At 34.5% G+C, this 21,719-nt stretch overlaps 1 protein-coding gene across 5 annotated transcripts in view; it reads left to right on the forward strand.

Annotated features, from left to right (window-relative positions):
• ATP8A2 (ATPase phospholipid transporting 8A2) overlaps positions 1-21,719 on the forward strand; it is an 865,734-nt gene that overhangs the window by 581,492 nt on the left and 262,523 nt on the right. For all 5 annotated transcript variants that reach the window (XM_074216189.1, XM_074216185.1, XM_074216187.1 and 2 more), the window contains one exon: positions 7,589-7,699. In XM_074216189.1, coding sequence (XP_074072290.1) covers positions 7,589-7,699 — 111 coding nt within the window. The remainder of the gene's footprint in view (positions 1-7,588; positions 7,700-21,719) is intronic.

Consider the following 21,719-nt stretch of genomic DNA (forward strand, 5'->3'; position numbering starts at 1 on the left):
GGGATAATAATAGTACCCACTTCCCAGTGTTGTTGTGAAGATCAAATGAGATAGTAATTGTAAAGAGCTTAGCTCAGTGCTGACATATAATAAGCTCTTTGTAAATGTTAGATCTGATGATGATGGTAATTATTATTGGAGAACCCTGATTCTATAGTGATGAAAGACTTTCAGAAGACATCATACTTTGAATCAGCATCAGTATTTGTAATAAAACCATTCTTCCCTCCATGCTTTGTTCTTAAAGGGACATAAAGTGATACAATGAAGAATCTAAAGCAATTCCCAGGTATAAACGTTCGTCTTCCTCAAGAACCCTGGGATGAGGAAATGTCTTGAAATCCCACAGAGAAATCCTTATGGTCTGAGCAACATAGGAAAAGTCATACTCTTTAGTGAAGATCAAATCCTCAAATCCCTCTTTGAATTAACGCTCTGATTGTGCAGACATGAAACTCAGGTCCAGAAGTATTAGGTAGTTTGCCTGAAGTCAGAATATAGGAGCCATCCTAGAGAATAACAATTATGTGCATGCTCAGGGTGACTGCCAGATTACATATAATCTATTACATACCACCTTTTCGGAGTTAATTTTTAAAAACAAAAAAGCTTTTGGAAGTCTTGCTTTCCTATACTATATCAGAGACTAAATGTTATGGACCCTGAATTACTAAATATTTGAGTTATAGAATCATTGGACTAGAAGGGAATCTCATGGGAGTTCATGGGCAATCTGGATAATTATCTATCATTACTTAATAATGTCTAGGAAGTAGATTTAGCATGAATGAAAGATTTAGCAAGATGAAATATTAACAAGAAGAGACACAGAATTTTGAGTAGTTCTTTCTTCAGACTTAAACACTGTATAGAAGGTAGAGGGATGTCATGCCTTTTGATTTTCTTGCTGTAGTTGTAATCAACTGCATGTAATTGAAGAATAGCCTCTTCTGAAATTTAGGACTAACTTTAGCACTAGCTTTATAAGTAGATAGATTAGTTTTGCCCTCAAAAATTCCAGTCTCCCCCAACTCTGCCACATGTATTGATAGAGTAGAAAAAGTCGTGAACCAGGAGTCATCTTATTTCAAATTGGGGCTCTATTACTTCTCTCTGTGACCTTGGACAAATCATCCTGCCTCAGTTTCATCATTAGTAAAAAGAGGGAATCGACTAAATGATCTCTTAAGGTCTCATTCAATTCAAAATTTGTGATCCTATGAAATTCTATGTCTACTTTTGGAGATAAATTTATTTGACCAACTTTTATAATATAAAAGATCCCTGTGAAAAGGAATACTTTTAACTTCTTTCCTAAAAGTAACTATAAGTAAGAGAAAGTTGAGGAGAACATAGATTGCTTCAGTCTAGGAAAGGAAGGGATGGAAAGACCCTGAAGACAACATTTGTCTGCTTTACAGTTTTGCCAAAGGCTAACCTTGACTTTATCTCTCAGTATATGTATGAATGTATGTATGTATATATGTATTTATGTGTGAATATATGTGTATATGTTGTCCCACAGGTGGAAATACTACTCTTTCTAAACTTTCTGTATCTATACTTTGACCACTACTACCACCCCAGAAGGAGAGCTCCCCTTTCTTTCCAATCTCCCTTCTAGTGGTACACAACTTTACTTGCTGTCTTTATTACTATATAAATAAAAGTAGCATTATTCCTCTAACCTATGCTTTGAGAGAGAGAGAGAGAGAGAGAGAGAGAGAGAGAGAGAGAGAGATCCCGGACTAAAGAGAGTCATCCCCCTCCCTGTTTTTTGGAGTCTTACAAAATATATTTTCATATTAACCATACTGAAAAAGAAAGAAACAAACAAAACAATAAAAATAGAGGGTTTTTTTTAAAGTATGCTTCAATCTGCAGTCAGAATTCACTTCTTTCTCTAGAGATGGATAGCACTTTTCTTCATGGGTCCTTTGAAATGGGGGGGGTCATTGTCTTGATTAGAGTAGAGTAGCTGAGTCTTTCAGAGCTAATCATGATTACAATATTGCTGTTAACTATGTTTTCCTAATTCTGCTTACTTCCCTTTTCATGAGTTCATATAAGTCTTTCCAGGTTTTTCAGAAAACATCCTATTCATCATTTTTTACAGCACACTAGCACTCCATCACAATCCTATACCACAACTTGTTTAGCCAATTCCCCAACTGATGGCCATTCCCTGAATTTCCAATTCTTTGCCACACAAAAAGAGCTGCTATGAATATTTTTATACAAATAGATCCTTTCTCCTTTTCTTTGATCTCTTTAACTCCCTACTTTCTTAATGTTTTTAAAGGACCTCAAGAAAACTAGAATTTTGATTTAGTATTTTTCCCCAAAGGTAAATCATTACAAAGCTAAAAATTGTGACATTAGAGATGACTAAAGCAGATGTTCTCTTTGCTCATTGATGTTTAGTGTCAGAGGTCTGGATCAAAAGCAAACTTCCTTTATATTTGTTTTAGGTAGTTATTTTATGATTCCCTATTCTCCCTTGGAATCCTTAATGAGCCTTTATGGAGCGTTTATTTTTCCATATGTGCCTACTCATGGCATTTCTGTATCAAGTAAGATACTAAGGTACTGTGCAATATATAGATATTTGGCAATAGCTCATGAGTATATGGTCTCACAATAGATAGAAGCACCTCTCCCTCCATATTATCCTTGGAGAACACATCATAGCCTACATACTTCCTCCTCTTTCTTATATTGTCTGGAATCCAGAACTTCTTTTTATTTAAAAAAATAAAAATTACATTGGCAGAGGCAAGACAGTGACTCAATGCTAGAAGCTCCCAGAGTTTTTCCCTAACCAAGCTTAAATGAAGCCTCTAAACAGTCCCTAAAGCTACAGAACCCACAAAAACAAATGTGAAACAAGTTCTCAACTCAAGATGATGTGGAAGAATTTCAATAAAAGTCTGTCTTGTGTGGGTAAAAGGGGAGTGTATAACCCCTCATACACAGGAGAACTAGGAAACCAGCTGGAGGTTCTTATCCACAGCACAGCTCAGTTTCAGACTCAGCAAGCTAGTTATTTATCAATGAGTGTCTCAACCTCCCACTCAGAAGAAAAAGTTCAAGCCCTGGGAATGCTGGTGCAAAAGGCTACCCCAATACAAACTGCTAGCAAATGAAACATAGGCAACACCTTAAGCAAGGGGACCCTGGCCTCAGCACAAAAAACTTGGGACTATACTCCCTTTGTCTCTTATCAAAATGAGCAAAAACAAAATAAAACAAAACAAAACAAAAAACAAAGCACTTATTATAAAAAAAAGTAAAAACCACAATCTCAGAAGAGGAAAGTAGTGACAAAATAGCTACTCAAAAGAGTTTATAAATTGGTCCCAAATCCAAAAAGACCTTTTGTAAAAACTCAAGAAGGATTTTCAAAAGCAAAGAAGACAAAAAGAAAAATGGAGAAAATAAATGAGAATCATGCAGGAGAATTATGAAAAATTAAAAAAAATAATAACTTTAAAAGTAAAACTGACCAAAATGGAAAAAGAAATCAACTTTAAAAATAAAAATGGTCAACTAGAAAAGGAATATAACTCATCAAAAAATAAAACCAACTGGAAAAGGAAATGCAAAACCTAACTGAAGAAAATAAAAACCTTAAAAATTAGAATTGGAAAAATGGAAACTAGTGACTCTATGAAATACCAAGATTCTATCAGACAAAACTAAAAGACTGAAAAAGAAAGAAAATGTAAAGTACCTCTTGGGAAAAGCAACCAACTTGGAAAATACATTCAGGAGATATAATTTACAAATTATTGGTCTAACTGAGAAAGCCACAATTAGAAAATAGAGCCTGGGCAATATTTTTCAGGATATTATCATGGAAATGGCTCTAATATCCTATATCAAGAAGATAAAATAGTCCTTTTAGGAATCTATTGATCACCCCAGAAAGAGACCCCAAAATAAAAACTCCAAGGAATATTATAGCCAAGTTTCATAATTCTTGGCTAAAGGAGAAAATACTATAAGCAGCCAAAAAAGAAGCAATTTAAATACTAGAGAGACACAACAGTCAGAATTACCCAAGACTTAACAACTTCAAGATTAAAGGATCAGAGGACCTAGAATTTGATATTCCAAAGGGCAAAGAAGCTTGAATTACAGCAAGATCAACTACCCTGCAAAATTAAGCATATTCTTTCAGGGAAAAAGATGGATTTTCCACATAATAGATGACTTTCAAACTTATCTGATAAAAAGATCAGAACCAAACAGAAAATTTGATCTTCAACTACAAGACTCAAAAGATGTGTAAAAATGGTAAATGGATTGGGGGAAAATGATAGTCAATGAGACTAAATTGTCTACATCCTTACATGGGAAGACAATACTTGTAACTCTAGAGAATTGTATTTCTCTTTGAACAGTTTAAAAGTAGCATACTTATTCAGAGGGTGTGGATAGAAATTGATATATCACAATGTGATCAAATTTTTAATTCTTGTGGGTTGTATTTCTATTAGGTCAGTTAAAGGGAGAGTGCTTAAAAAGAGGGTGTCAGTATAAATTATTATTTGGTGATGCTTCTGAGTCTTGAGAATTGTATTTCTAATGGGACAGTTGAGGGGACAGTATTTGGACAGAGTGTCAATATGAAGTGATTAGGATGTGATGAACATTATAAATCAATTATTCAATCAATTAACCCTTGAAAATTGTACTTCTATCAGTACAGATAAAAGGAGTATACTTTGACAGAGGGTGTGGGTATAAGACAGGAATAAAACAAGGCATGAAAAGAGGATTATAACAGGAGAAAAAAGTATTAGAGGATAAATAATACCACATGATGAAGCTCAAATGACCTACTATATAGTAACAGAAAGGAAAGGAGGGTATGAGCACTGAGTAACTCTTACTCTCCATAGATTTGGCCCAAAAAGGGAATAAAATACATTCCCAATTGAGTGTAGAAATTTATCCTATCCTTCAGGGGAAAAGTGGGAGGGGGAAAGGGAAAGAAAGGAGAAGGGGAGGGAAAAGTAAAGGTAAAGTTAAAGCTAAAATAAAAGTAAAAAAAGTAAAGTGAAAGGGGAAAGAAAAAAGGGCTGATAGAAGGAAGGGAAGGTTGAGAGGCAGAAGTCAGAAGCAAAATATTGGTGAAGAGGGATAAAGGGAAAGGAGAGAGAAAGTACAAAGAAGTTAAAGATAAGATGGAGGGAAATACAGAATTGGTAATCTTAATTGTGAATGGAAGGGATGAACTCTCCCATAAAATGGAAGCAAATCAAAAATGAGAAACCTACAATATTTTATTTACAAGAAACACATTCAAAGCAGCTAATTACATGGAGGGGAAAAGGTTAAAGGCTGGAGCAAAAATATTATACTGAACTGAGGTTAAAAAAGGCAGGGTAGCAATCCTCATCTCAGGCAATGCAAAAGTGAAACTAGTGGGGTGGCTAGGTGGTGCTGTGGATAGATCACCTGTCCTGGAGTCAGGAGTACCTGAGTTCAAATCCAGCCTCAGACACTTAATAATTACCTAGCTGTGTGGCCTTGGGCAAGGCACTTAACCCCTTTTGCCTTGCAAAAACCTTAAAAAAATAAAAAAAGTAAAAGTAGATCTAATTAAAAGGAGTAAGAAAGGAGAAAGAGATTATAATGCTAAAGTTAACTAGTGGATGTATTTGTGAAATTTTGTGAAATACTCCTTATAATTTCCATCAATTACGGGATGACTGAACAAACTCTGGAACATGAATATTATGAAGTACTATTGTTCTGTAAGAAATCATGAGAGACCTGACTTTAGAAAAACATGGAAAGACTTGTATAAACTAATGCTAAATGAAGTGAGCAAACCAAAAGAACATTATACACATTACCAGTAACACTGTGAGATATCAACTAAGGCAGAAGCAGCTTCTCTCAGTAGTACAAGGACAATCCTGAGAGTACCTTTAAGCAAACTGCCATCTACATTCAAAGAAGAAACTATGGATTCTGATTGCAGAGCAAAGCATGATTGTTCACTTTTTTAAATTTCTTTTATGTTTTTTCTTTCTGTCTCATGGTTTTTCCCCTCTAATTCTAATTCTTCTTTCACAACATGAATAAAATAGAAATATGTTAAACATGATTGTACATATACAATCTATATCAGATTGTTTGCTGCCATGGGGAGGGGGTGAGAGAAAGAAGGATGTAGAAAATCGTGGTATTCAAAAAGCTTGCAAAAGTATGAATGTTGAAAACAGTCTTTGCATATAATTGGAAAATAAACAGTATATTTTTTAAATTGCATTTTAGCAGTAAATCCAAACTAATAAAAGGTTCACAATATTCACTGAATTTTTTTAATATTCACAGACTGTCAAATATAACCTGATTGCTACTTCTAAGTACATAATGGGGATTTGAACTACACTGTACTCCTGTACTGCCCACAGCAATTGACTGAGACAGAGTCCTCTTGACCCTCAGCTCAGAAGTAGGGAGATTAAGGTTTTTAGTTTCAGGAAAATAAAAGAGGAATTGGAGGACTCTGTGTAAAGTATAAATAAGATTATAAAATTGTTATAGGGATAGTGAAATTACTTAGACTTAATATATTCATGCTAAAACACACTTTAAGACCCTAAGAACATGAAAGTGATACTTCTGCCCCCCCCACCCATGCTCATCCTTAAGATTTTTCCATGCAGTGGAAAGGAAAGGAACAAGCCTGTCAGTCTTAAGGATAAATAGTTTGTCCATATGAGAGTGATGAAAGGATGGCAAGAAAGTCTCCTGTACCAAGCTGAGATTTTATACTTTTGTGTTTAACGTTACCCTTTCCCTTCAGAGACCCTTCAGGCCTCTTTCAAAATGCTAGTATCCTTGATTTAAAAAACATGGGATTATTATTATTATCACCCTGTCACTTTATTGTAAATAAGTTCATCTATATTACTTCCTAATTTGCTAGACCTGTGGTTTCATGTTAAGGCAAAGAAAGTGGAAATTGGGGATAATCATTTATTTATTTTTAAATCATTAATTCATTCATTCTTTTGACCTTACATAGGTGTGGTATTTCTTGAAGATTTAGTCCTCTAGGAGAGAGAAGAATCTCTATTTCTTGGGGTAGGAAAACTAAGGCAGAAATGTTTTCATTTGTCCTAGGTTGAACAGAAAGTGGATGAATTGGAACATTCCATTCTTTCTAAAATGTCCTTGTTAAAGACTGAGTATTTAATCCCTCTTCTAGTGATGAAGGTCTCCAAACCCAGTCACTTAAACTATGCAAATGATAGCCCTAGCAGCCTGTGGCAGCTTTAAGGCAAAGATATTAAATGCTTTAAGTGCTCTCCTAAAATGGAGATTAAATAGTGGTTTTAGTTTAACTGGGCAAGTTATTGTACCCTGGGATGAACACTGCATCCCCTGTCCTATCCTGAAGTGAATTGCAATTTGCTGATCTTGTAGCCTTCTACACAAAAGGAAAACTTCAGATCTAGCAGTGAGAGGTCTGAGATCTTTCAGAATGCCATTGAATAATTTATATTATGAAATGATAAACTCTTAGCTTTTTTAATTGACTGTTATTTCTACTTCTCTCTCTCAGTTTGCCTACTTGGAAAAGCTTCTATTGGTTCATGGAGCCTGGAGTTACAATCGAGTGACCAAATGCATCTTATATTGCTTCTACAAGAATGTGGTGCTTTATATTATTGAGGTAAGGAAAGAGACATGTTCTCTGAAGAGATGAACTTTTGGCAGAGGGTTTAGAAAGTTGAGAATGGTTTAAACCATGAGTAAATTTAAATAATCTCAGTGAAATAACTTGTTGATATAAAAATATTTGTAGCAAAGAAGTCATTCTAATATCTTGAAATAATGTGAGCATGTTTTGGAATCATAATGTGCCCCTGTGCTAAATATGGATACATATGAGAATTGGTAATATTTGTGTTGCCATCATTTTTGGAGAATATGAACTTCTTACCATGGTTTTAGGGACCATTCTAAGCATCCAGTTAATAGAATGGGAGACAGATCTTTTTTCCTAGTGCATTTGCTATTCTCTTGACTTCCTCACCTGTATAGAGGAAGAAAAAAATAATTTATGCATCTCTATTTCCAGACCAATATGTAGGGACATCTAGTTAATGTATACATGCCTTCTAGCTCCCAAAGGTGCCTGAAGTCAGGCAAACTCTGAACAGTAAGTGGCAAAAACTCAAGCCTGCATGTGGTGCCTATGTGAGCCACACTGTCTTTGAATGAACAGACTCTGGCATCTATATCCATTTTTTTCAGTGCTCTTGCCATTATTCTGTGCAGGCTTTGTTTCTGGTTAAGTGTCCTGAATGAGTGTGTGTGTGTGTGTGTATGTGTGTGTGTGATCAGTAAGTTTACTTAAATATATCCAGATATGCTCAGGTTTTGTTATCAAACTGATTCCAGGATGCTGCTAGAATAGTAAATACATTGTAGATCAAAGGCCTGGGGTCCATTCATAGGTCAGTTTCTGTGACAAAGAACATATTGCCCCTTAGCTATTAAATGATATCGTAAGCAGACTCTACCTACTCTGAAGTCCAAAACCAACTTGGTTCGCAACTAAGCAAAGTGACAGCTCTCCCAAAAACCAAAGTCAAGCTGGATGTCCTACTCCTGTGAAGGCCCCTCATTTGTGAGTATAGATGCCATATGCAAAGAAATGTAGCTTTATGGCAGTGGTGGGGGTTGCCCAGGCACAAGGATTTGGCAAAAAAAGGGCCTCTCATTTTTATCTGTACTGAAAGTAAATGAATCTTGAGAATTCCTGCCTTTTCTTCTGGGAAAACAGTAAAACAAATAAATGAGGGAATGAACGAATGAATAAATCCATAAAGAAGAAATCAAGTCATCCATTTCAGAGAGGTGGTAGTGATAATGATGATGATGATGATGATGATAATAAAATAGTTAGCATTTATATTTCTCTTCTATGTGCCAGGCCTGTTTTATGTGTTTTAAGATAATTATCTCATTTGATCCTCACAAAAACTTTGGGAGAGAGGTGTCATTATTATCCCCATTTTACAGGTGAGGAAACTGAGGTATATAGAGATTAAAGGATTTGCCCAGGGTTACACAGCTAGTAAGTGTAAGTAAGGCCACATTTGAACTCTGGTCTACCTGATTACAGGTCAGGCAGTTAACATTAGTAATGATACTTTAAGATTGGCAAGAGATTTCAGGGCATCTACTCTATTTCCAGTTTTTTGCTACAATTATATATAACTATATATATATATATATAAATATATAGTTATATATAATTTGCTACTTGCCAATCCCAATGCAGTCAATTTTTTTTCAGTCATGTCCTACTCTTCATAACCCCATTTGGGATTTTCTTGTCAAAGATAATGGAGTAGTTTCCCATTTCCTTCTCCAGCTCATTTTATAGATGAGGAAACTGAGCAAGTGAGACTGAATGACTTGCCTAGGATCAAACAGCTAGGAAGTATCTTCCTGATTCCAGGTCTAGCACTCTATCTAATACTCCACCCAGTTGCCCTAAAGTTCACAAAACACTCTACAAATGTTATGTTACTTAATTTTCATCACAGGCCATTTTAAAATGAAAAATGGAGGTGGTGAAAGGTTCATTTTTGCCAAGGTCACATTTCTATTAAATACCAGAGGTTATATTTTAACACAGTTCTCCCTGTGTCCAAGTTTGGTGTTCTATAAGTTTGTATGAACTTGGAGTAGGTTTGCTTAGCTTTTTGGCAGCCAACTAATAATCCTCTTAGCTTTAATAATTAGAGTATGCATTATTTTATGATCTTGAATGGATTTCCCTGCAATGGTAGATACAGATATTAAAAAAAAATTGCAGAAACAACTCTTTTCATTGTCTCCTGATAAAGTTGTATAAAACCAAATGTTAGATCATTAGCTAATGTTTTACCCATCTTAACTGAAATATTTTAGCTTGATGATTCTCTAGTGAGTTTATTGCCAGGATATGGCAATTCTATATAAAAATAAATTTCTTAATAGATAGAAGAATAGGATATGTTGTTATTATAGAATGTTACATGTTTCTTTAAAAATAAATGATTAAAGCCCTGGGAATCACATTGGTTTTACTTCTTTAAAAAAATTCCTTTTGTTAAGGCCTTTTGCTTTCCTATATAATGCAAATATATGGTAATACTCCATGGGGGAAAAAAATCTTTTATGAACTTTGGAATGAGAGGTTTGAGTCAATGTACAAAAAGCCTTAAGTTAAAAATGAAAGATAAAAGAAACATGTTATTGATTTGTCCATATTTCTCATGTCCATTCTTGCTTCAAATGATAAGTTCTGATAGGGATATGGATCAAAGGATCATAGATTCAAAGCTAATAGGAACCTTGGAGGTCATCTAATCTAGTTCTCACAGGTTTGATCTTTTTATTTTCTCCCTCCTATTTGTACTCTCTTTTGAGCACCTAGAAAATATTTTCTTTTCTCTCCTTGCAGCTGTGATATGAATGGCTGACTGCCCATAAGTCACTTAGGTTAGTACATAATTAGATTGAAGTAATTTAAGAAAATCCTAATGTCCACCCCCTACACTTCAGCCCAAACTTTATGTACATTTTAAGTGGACATAGCTGTTGGCTTTGGGAAGTTCCTTATTTATCTGGTGTTTCCCATTATCAACCAATTACAGATAGTCTAGATTCCTTATCTAGACACTCCCCAATAAACCTCTTACACTCATTGGGTTCCTTCCTACTCATTTACACCTACTATCTCATTCATGCTTTGTGGCTCTAACTGGGTGTTGAAGAGGAGGCTAAAGAACAAAAGTCTGCTCTGACTTAAAATGAAAATGAAACAAGATTTAAAAGACTATGATATAAGTATTGTCAGCCCTGAAATCTCTTGCCAAATAACATCTTTTTAAAATCTACTTTAAAAAAAAACTTTAAAGCAGCACAAGAAATTAAGGAAAAAACCATTTAGATTTTATTCTCACCTTGATATTTAGCTTTACATTGGTATTTACAAAAACTATTGCTTTGAAAACCAAAAAAAAAAAAATCTGTGACTAACCATAGATTGTTTTAGGGTAAAAGTTTGCTTCCATAATATTTTAAAAATAAATTTTATTCATATTATTTGTTTTTGCATCACCTATGCTTCCCCAAATACCCATGCACCCACTTCTCTCTTTATAACAAGGAATAAAAAAGATGGAAAAAAGTTTTGGAAAACTAATTTATAAATTGAGAAAGTCTGTTATATACAATGTTTCACATCCATAGTTTGTTTTATCTCTGCAAAGAAGCAAAGGGGAGAGGAGGAGTGCCTTCCTATCTCTTTTCTTTGGGACTAAGCTTGATTATAATTTCTCAGTGATAAATTTTAAATTATATAGTTATAGTCATTTTATAATAGTTTCCTTGTTTTCCTTATTTCATATTGTATCAATTCATAGAAGTCTTCTCATACTTTTTTACCTTCATTTTTTATCATATTTCACAGTCTATTTTATTAAGTTCACATATTAAAACTTGTTCATCTATTTTCTAGTAAATTGGGCAGGCATCTACTCTATTTCCAGTTTTTTGGTACAATAGAAAATGCTACTCTAAACATTTTGGTGACTATAGGACCTTTATTTCTGTTACTTATCTCCTTGGAATATCTATGCCTATCAGTGGAATCTCTATGTCAGAGGGTGTAAACAGTTTAATCACTTTCTTCATGTACCTAGAGTCAGGTAGAAGGGGCAGTGGATGAGTACTGACCTTGAGGCAGGAACACCTATGTTTAAATCCAGCCCCAGACAATTATTATCTGTGTTATATTGGGCTGGTCACTTAACTTTGTGTTTGCTTTAGTTACCTTGACAGTAAAATGAAGCATCTACCTCCCAGGTTATTTTGTTTGTTCCCCCAGGGTTTTTGTAAAGGCTAAATGAGATAACTCTAGTCAATGGTTTGTAAATCTTAAAGCAGTATATAAATGATAACTATGATGATGTTAATCTTAATGCTGTAATTCTGAACTATCTTTCAAGAATGATTAACCCAATTCCCAGTTTCACCATAGACAAGTTAAGGTATCTATCTTTCCAAACCCTTTCAATATATATAGATCCTTCTTGTCATCTTTGTCAATTTAATAAGAAGTAAAATATCAGAGTTGTTTTAATATATATTTCTCTTATTAATGTTTTAAGATATATAATGATCACTATTAATAATAAATAGCTCATTTTTATAAAATAGCTTTTAGTTTATTTACCAGTATCCCTTAAAAGAATGTGAATGAGGTGCAGCCAGGTAGTGCAGTGGATAGAGCACCAGCCCTGGAATCAGGAGGAACTGAGTTCAAATCTTAATACTTACCTAGCTGTTTGACCTTGGGCAAGTCAGTTAATCCCATTGCATTGCAAAAACCAAAGGGGGGGGAAATGAATGAAATAGATTTCCTTTATGATTTTGCTCTTGGCTAGATGTGTTATCATTTCTAAAACAAAAGTCTTTTCTCTCCTTATTGGAGGGGGAGGAGGGGAAGGGGAGGGAGACAGGGAAAACCCTCTCAGCTATTTAGTTATTAAATATAATTTTAATAAGCAAATTGAAATAGACTTTTTATCTAAATCCCTATGCATGTGTTCATTATAGAGTTATTTCCCTAGAGATAGCAAGAAAAAAAGCTCCCCCAATATCTGTTCTTTAAACAAACCTTCTAAATATAATATTAAAAAACATTTTGAAAACACTATGGTATATCTACTAAAACAAGAATTAATTATTCAGTGTCCTAACAAGTTTTCTATGGCATAAGTTTCATCAAAAGTTGACTAGACTTTTGAGGTTCAGGCTAGGAATTGAACCACTTTTATAATGTTTCTATGAGAAAAATGCTTGCAGAATTCCAAAATTAGAAATAAACTTTTGAAATTTTTATAAATTGAGAATTTCCTATAATCCATGAAGGAGGCAGTAAGAGCCTAAATGAGAATGGTACTATTGGAGATGAAAAGGAAATAATGAAACAATAGCAACAACAACAAAAAGATCATGTATTTGTTTCAAAAAAATAAAAGGAAAAAATGAGCTATTTATCAAATATCTTCAGTGTTTTCCTTGACTTTTAAAGTAGTCACAAAACAAAATCAATAACAAAGATGAATTTTCATTTTTCAAGAGCATCTATAGAAAATGCATTGCTATATAAAAGACTTCTTTGTCCTGTTAAGGTACATGATGTTTCAAATGAATCTGCAATTTCATTCATTTAAATTGTAATCCATCTGTACCTGTCCATCCTGCTCACCTCTTAATCCACATCCATCTAAGAATTTGCTGTCTACCTTGTAGGGCTACCTAATTTGTTGGAGACCTTCCTCATTCTTTCCCAGTTTCTTGAGCTTACCAGTAAAAGCTTTCTGCTTGACCTCCTTCATTCTTACCCCATTTAATCTAACCTGTCCTATCTTTCTGTCAAACCTTTCTTTGCTAGTAGTATCCCATTCCTCTCATTTGGAGTTCTTTTTTTTGGTTATGGTACAAGTTGCTCTCATCTTCATTGCCATCTAGGTAATACAGACATTTTAACTTCCATAAACTATTGTGTTCCACATCTTACTGATGAATAGCAATACCAGTAAAAATGGCTGCTTAAAAAAATAACTTCTGAAATAGCTAGGTGGTATAGTACATAGAACACTGACCCTGGAGTCAGGAAGACCTAAATTCACATCCTGACTTAGAAACTTACTAACTGTGTGATCCTAGGTAAGTCACTTAATACAAATTGGCTCCATAAAAAAAAATTCACTTATGCCTATCTTTTGGGCAACACTCATGATTCAACACTTGGATTCAGAAGATGTGATTTGTAATTTCTTAAAAGCAATCTATCATGTTTTCCTTATTCTTTTCAACTCTGTATCCAGTTGAATAGCTATATGTATTATCTGCTTCATTTAGACATCTTTTTATTGGATGGATAGGCCAAACTACTTTAAGTGATTACAAATCACTCCCAAAAAACTCTTATGCCAATCGACACAATGTCATCCCACACTGGAGTATCTGACCATCCATAAGGAATCCCTGCTCAGAGTGGCTAGCTGGAGCAGTGGATAGAGCACCAGCCCTGGAGTTAGGAGTACCTGAGTTCAAATCCAGCCTCAGACACTTAATAATGACCTTGCTGTGTGGCCTTGGGCAAGCCACTTAACCCCATTGCCTTGCAAAAAAAGAAAAAGAAAAAAAAGAAATTCCTGCTCAGCTTAGACTCTGTACTGGGTCATCAGAGTAGCACATTCTTTTAACCAATGTATATCTCCTTGTTTCAACTTCACCTGATGCTTTTTGTCATAGCCATGTGAGAGTAACCTAGGACAAGGGAATATAGGTAGCACCAAAGTTGAGCATTGTTATTGTGTTAGACTCAATCCATTTTACTAATTGGTTAAACTGACTATGGACTTTAGAGAGCCCTGATGAACACCTGAATGAGTTAAGGCTGAGAAGGAGGTATAGCTCTTTGGACCTGGCAGACTCTTTATGGGTTTCAATACAATTTGTTCCTACTGCTAAATTGGGCTCATAGAAAGCAGGCGATTTAGTGCAGCATTTGTCCTTGATGTAAGAGTCTGTTTTCTTTGCTTTTTTGCTCTCTGCCTCAGTGACCCAATCTTAACAGATTAAGACCCTACATTTGGAATCAGCCCACAATAGTCTGCATATATATTTATAAATTCTGCAATATAACATCAACAACATTTTGTTTGTACTTCTGAAATAAATTCAGTTCAATTCAACATGTGCCTACTTTCTTAAGTGTCTATTATGTATAAGTCCTAAGGGATTTAACAGTTTTAAAGATGGGTTTAAATTCATCTTAATGACTTTTTCTTATAAAAATTATGCAATTCAGAAACACCTTAGGTAGAGGAAATGGGAAAACCTAACCAAAGCACTCCACTCCATGTTAATGACCTCTGAACCTAACCACTTATATGCCTACACTTCTTGTATTACCTTTTGAACAGATCTTCCTTTATATCCAAGAAATAAACGACTCATTAGCAACATTTCCTAGAATTATAGACCTTTGAAGGGGAAGAGTCTTTAGAATTCTATTCCACTCCACTCATTATATAGAAAAGGAAACCAAGACTCAGGTGCAGAAGTAATTAGCCTAAAGGAAATATGAACCATTGTAAAAATCACTACTTCATAGATAATTATGCAAGTATACTTATGGTATAAGTTGGTAGACTTCTTCCATGGATAGAGATCACAACCCCACTCAAACTTGGCAGATATTTTTTTCCTAATTCCTGGGATTAAAAAATTTATCACCCTCTGAAGCCAACTTGATCATATGCTTCTAAAAATTTGAGTAGGCAACCCATTGCTAGGTCCATCCCCAATTCCTTTTCAACTTGAAATAGGACCTGTCTGAGCTTTATACTTCACCAATGTGACCTTCCAGAACCTCTCATAATCCATTAAAGTTTGAACTCTTTGAGGTTAGAAACTAGACGTCTACCTTTTTATTTTTTTGTAACTCAAGTGCTCAAGCACAACAGACTATAATGTTCTTGCAGTTTGTTAGAAGGGGAAGATAAAGTATATAAAAATATTGGGAATAATTTTAGAGAAAAAAAGAAGGAAAATAATCGTTGCTGCTGATTGGGCTTTGATTCATTCAATTCAACCAGCATTTTTAAAGCATCTCATTTGTGCAAACACTGCTTGAGAGGCATATGAAGAAAAAGACAAGGTGGTTCCTTCTTTCACTGAGTTTATATTCTGAGAGACAGGAGAGCACTGAAGCAAACAAATAAATACAAAGAATTTAAGGAGTGGAAGAAAACCAACCATTAAATGAATAAAGAAAGGTCTTATGAAAGAGGATAAGTCCTAAAGAGAATTATGACAGTGGGAGATGAGGGTTGAACATTCTTTGCCTGAAGGTAAAGGAATAACACAGAGGTACAGGAATGATAGAGAACATCGTGGACATGGAATAATAAGTTCAATAGAGCTCTTTAAATAGGAGTCAGATTTTAAAGGGTTTCAAGTGCCAAACCAACGAGTCCATATTTTATCCTAGAGACTAAAGGAAGCTTTGAGCAAGGGGAAAGTATGATCAGAGCAGTGCTTTAGTGATATCATTTTGGTAGTCATGTAGAGAATATATTGAAAAAGGAAGAGACTTGGTAGAAGCCTACAACATCATTCCATGTCTTCTTGAGGAGAGGGGGTGACCTTAAAGTAGAAAAAAAGAAAACAAATTCCATAGTTGTTATGGATTAGTGGCTGGGTTGACTGGACATGGTGGGTTAAGGATAAAAGCTAAGTTAAGAATAATTTCCCTTTCAGAAACAAAAGTGCCAATTAAACAAATTGACAGTTGTATACCATACCTGTTTATTTTAAGGTGACAGTGACAAATGACTTGGGATTTGACCTGTCCCTTATTTCTTAGGTACTAGTACCTGTAGACTAATGTGTTGTGTGTGGGCAGGGTGCTTTCTTTGTACACATTGAGTACATCAATATTCTCTGCTCTAGATCATACATTCACTACCCACGTTACTTGTTTAGCAAACCTTTGTAAGTTTAGAAATAGGAATTAACACATGTTAATTAAAAGTAGAAATTCATTTGTATGAATAAAATTTAGATTTTTTTAAAACCACATAAAAATCAGGAAAATAGAGCCTTGCTGTTTTGTGGGTTTTTTAATGTGGAGAACCACCTAAGATCACTGATGAAAATGTGAACCAGCCTAAAACAGCTAAAAAAAAAGAAAATTAAGAAAATATAACATTTTAAGAAAAGAATTAAATACTAGACAATACTTGCCAAATCTTCATCTTCTATGTATCTCTAAAAAACTATGATAAAGTATGCCTTATTCACATCTTGTCAAGTTAATTCAAAGAAATCTCAAAGTTGTCTATACTCTTTGATTTTTCTTTTTCTGAAAACATTCACCTTCCCATTAGCTGTTTTACAACTTCATTTTTTTTCTGTTGGAGCCATGATGTTTCATTCCTTGTATTTCAGTTCCTTATTGTGGAAAAAAAATAAAATAAAATAATTCTCAGGAAATGACTTGTAGGCTTGCCTCTTCTTCATCTTTAATCCACAATTGATTTCTTGCTTGGGGAGTTTTCATTTAGTATGTTAATCCCCAGAGTTGCTGAGAAGTCAGTTACAGAGATAAATCTAAACTAGTTTCTATTTCCCTAAAGTAATGCAGAATGCAAAGTGAATTGGTTCAGGTTACTCCATCCTTCATAAAGAATTATGCCTTAAATCTTGTTGAAGACAGAGGATGTAAGGAGGGAAGTCAACATGGGTATATCAAGACAGTATCTTTTACTTTTCCTGAATGTGGGGCGGCTAGGTGGCTCAGTGAATAGAGCACTGGCTCTGGAGTCAGGAGTACCTGAGTTCAAATCCGACCTCAGACACTTAATAATTACCTAGCCATGTGGCCTTGGGCCACTTAACCCCACTGCCTTGCAAAAAAAAAAAAAAAATCCTAAAATACTTTTCCTGAATGTTTGGCATGAGCACAATGGAGAATGCAGTTTTGTTTCAGCACTAAAGTTAAAAAAGCATATATTATCTCCTGTGCTAAGTGGGGGGGGGGGGGGCAGAGAGAGAGAGAGAGAAACTTGTTCCTTCCCACAAGGAATTTACAGTCTAATAAAGGAGAAAACATGAAACAAATAAGAGGATACACACACACACACACACACACACACACACACACACACACACACACACACTGATAAATTGGAGATGAACAGCCTATAGGATTTGGGGGAAACCAATTAAAAAAACCAATTAAAGATAGAAATCAAGGGTTACTGAAAGACAAGGAAATTTGCATGCTCTCTGGGATTTTAAAACTGCTCAGGATTTTATTTCAAATGATTATAAAGTAAACAGATTAAAACTCCTAGAAAATCAGCTCCGGCCACATGGCATGGAGGCCCGGGGGAACCACCAGAGGCTAGCGTGGGAGCACATGGGAGTTAGGAAGGAAAGAGAGATGCAGACATCCTGCAAGGTGATGGTGCTTTCTCTTAAATACACTTCTGAAATAGGTTGAACAAAGGGTGGCGCTTGGGGAGTGTTTTAGCACCTGGGCCAGGTATTCTTCAATGAGCAAGCTATATACTGGTTCTTCCTATTCCAAGGTGCATGAACTCTAAGATGAATGTATTATTTCCCGTCATGCTAGCATTAATGGTCAAGGTCAAGTAGCTCGGTGAAGGAGGAGAAGGAGACAGGATAAAAACAGCAGGTATCAGTTTACATCTCAGGAGCAAACAACCTTCCACAATTAACAAAATTTAATAGCATAAAAGATTATATTCATAACTCTCTGCATCATTGGGAAGGCATTAGCATTATGGAAGATTGAGAAAGGTTTTCTGGAGAAGGTGGAGAAAACCAGAGAGTGCAGAATTGAAGAGGTGAAGAGGTCAATAGTGACATTGTTATAATAAATAGCAAATTATTTTTATGGCTGAATTTCATGCTTTTAATCTGATGAGTTTTACAAAGATGTTGCAAAACATTTCACTGTTCATGGAAGTACTTTCTTTTTATTTGAATAACTAGATTGGAAGGACTAGACTGTTTTAAATGTTAGTTTATATCTGAGATATGGAACAGATTATAGAAAAATTGAAGGAGGACAAAGCCTTTGACATTATTTTATCCATTCCCCTCTTTTTACAGACAAGAAAGCTAAGGGCCAGAAAAGACAAGTGACTTTAGCCAATATCACATATCTAATGGTCCATGCAAGACAAGAATTCTAGAATTTTAGGATCTAAAGCAAGGGTGAGGAAGCTTTTTTTCTGCCAAGTGAATTTGGATATTTTTAATATCATTCAAGGGCCATATAAAATTATCAACTTAAAACTTAGCCTGTTATATTTAATCAAACATTTAATCATTTCACCCCTAAATAGCTCCTAGATTTGTTGAATTTCAAGTCCTGCCTATGATTGCCTTGGCAATGCCAGACCAAATGATTTCAAAGACCTTATCCATCCTATGGGCCAGACCATCCCCACCCCTGGCCTAAAGGGATCTCAGAGGTCATCAGGTCCACTCTCATTCCTCTGACATCTAATCTATTATTATGTTTCATGCTGGTTCCACATATATATTACGTCCATGTTGACTTAAAAATTTTTAAGAAAGAAATAATGATGGTGACTTTCTGTCCTTTTGATTTTTCTGTGGATTATTTAGTAGTCTCATTAGTACAGAATTTCTTCAAAGTAAAACATAAAAACCATTCATAGCTCTAACTTTTCATAATTCTTATTCATATATATATTCATTTTGATATTGAAGGAAAGATATATTATAGTTACTAGGTAACCAAATTGCCATACCTGTTTTTCACAGAATAATCTATGCAGATAGACTTTTAGCTAATTTTATTCAAGTGAAATTTAAATTTTATTATAATTTTTATAACAGGCAAAAAAAACAGAATAGTAAAAATAATCACTTCATCGCACTTATTGTCATAAGATTCTAGGAGCATTGACTTAGTGATAGACAGGATCGTTGAAGTCTCTCTTATGTTGTGGTTTCCAGTGAGGAACACTGGGGCTATGGCCTAATAACAAGGGAGTGTAAACATTGAATCAAAGGGCTAGAAGAGAAGTCATCTCCCATCTTCCCCATGTTAGCCAACTGAAGAGTTAAATCTCTATCTTTATCCAACAACATTTCCCTGTTCTATTCCTTTCTCCTGTACAAGAATCTTTTCAGGGTAGTTTATAATCTAAAAGCTAACAGGACAGCTACAATAGCAATTGAACTAGTATCATTGGAAAAGTCTCTTAGTAGCCAATACAAAATCCCCTGATAACCTAAAAAGTATAGTGGGCATCCCTGTAAAGATGTATTCTGAGCTTGAGGGCTGTGACTAGAGAGTTTGGACTCTACGCCCTAACTTGCCCTCCCCCCAATCCTGCCATTTTCCAGATCTATCATGTCTAACCTTTTGTCTCTACTCAAACACAGAAATCCTCAGCACCTCTTTTCTGGACTATTGAAATATCTTCCTAATTGGTCATCCTGCCTCCAGTCTCTCCCCACTCCAAGAGCAACCAAAGATTTTCTAAAGCATATTCCATAAACTCCAGTAGCTTCCACTTAATAATAGGATGAAATATTATTTCATCTTTTTTATCTCATCCTTTTAAAATGTTTATTTTCTGGAAGTTTTATATATATGTAATGTGTGTGTTTATACATATAATTGAAATATCAACAAATATATAAAGTTTATAAGTAGCACACTTCTTCCATCATTCCCTAGTTGGAACAAATGGACTATTTAATCTTGATTTTTGATGATTATCACTTGAACATTGTATTATAAAAAAGTGAAAGTATATGTAATGGCTCTGTTTGCAAACATGCAATAATTTTGGTCATTAATATCTTTTTTCATTTTGAGTGAATCTTGTAGTTGGAGAATAATGTAAAATTCTATCCAAGTGTGTGGAACAAGAGTTTATTGAAAATGATCTGGTGACTCTGGGCAACTGAAACTAGACCAAGGGGAAATTTGGGCCTTTCTAAAATGTTGCATAATAGTAGCAATTCTAAATTTAAAAATCTGTTTACCCTATCATAAAGTATATTTTTATTTTGGAAACCAGTAAAAAGTAATTTGTGAAGATTGTGTAATTTGTAATCCTTGCTATTACTAAATCTCCCACATTTCAAAAATGTAATCCCATTTGAACTGACCTTTTGATCTTTACCTAATAAAAATAAAGATTTCTCTGTTAGGGTACACATATGATTTTGACCTTATAAAATCATAAAGCAGGGGAAAGTTTTGCTAGTCTTTTATCTGAAACCTGATGATTAGAGAATAATAAATTAATTATTCTATCAGTTATATAAGATCAAAATTCCTTTATTTGGCTTAAACCTTAGAATGTTTTGGGTAGTCATGGTTATACAGTTGCAATTGAAAAACTCTAAAATTTGGAAAAAACTTCAGGGGCCATTAGTTCAGTTTATAGTCTTTCTCTATCTAATAGGAACCTTTTCATTTACCCTCGGCTTTTTCTGACATAACATTGATATTATTCTTTTTAAAACTTAATCATTTAGTACTTTATTTTCTCTAGTTAAATGTAAAAACAATTTTAATATTCAATTTAAAAACTTTAGTTCCAAATTCTCTCCCTTATTCTCTCACCACTGCCCCCCCACCACAATCTGATATTGGTTACACATTTGTAATCAGCAAAATATTTCTGTAATAATCCTGTTGTGAAAGAAAAGATTAAAAATTAAAACCTCAAAAAATAAAGTAAAAATTATATTTCAATCTGTATTCAGATGCCATCAGGCATTACATTAAGAAAAACTAAGTCATTCACAGCTGACCATCCTATAATTTGCTGTTACTTTATACACAGTATATTTCACTTTCAATAATGTAAGTCTTCACAGGTTTTTCTGGGAGTATCCTGCTCATCATTTCTTATAGAACAATAGAATTCTCTCATAATTACACACCATAATTTATTTAATCATTCACCAACTAATGGGCATACCCTCAATTTCCTATTCCTTTCCATCAGAAAAGAGCTATCACAAATATCCTTGACATATAGTTCCTTTTCCTTTTTATTTTTGTATCTCTTTTAGGATATAGATCTAGT

This window comes from Macrotis lagotis, chromosome 1 (genome assembly GCF_037893015.1).
Source record: "Macrotis lagotis isolate mMagLag1 chromosome 1, bilby.v1.9.chrom.fasta, whole genome shotgun sequence".
Taxonomy (NCBI): domain Eukaryota; kingdom Metazoa; phylum Chordata; class Mammalia; order Peramelemorphia; family Peramelidae; genus Macrotis; species Macrotis lagotis.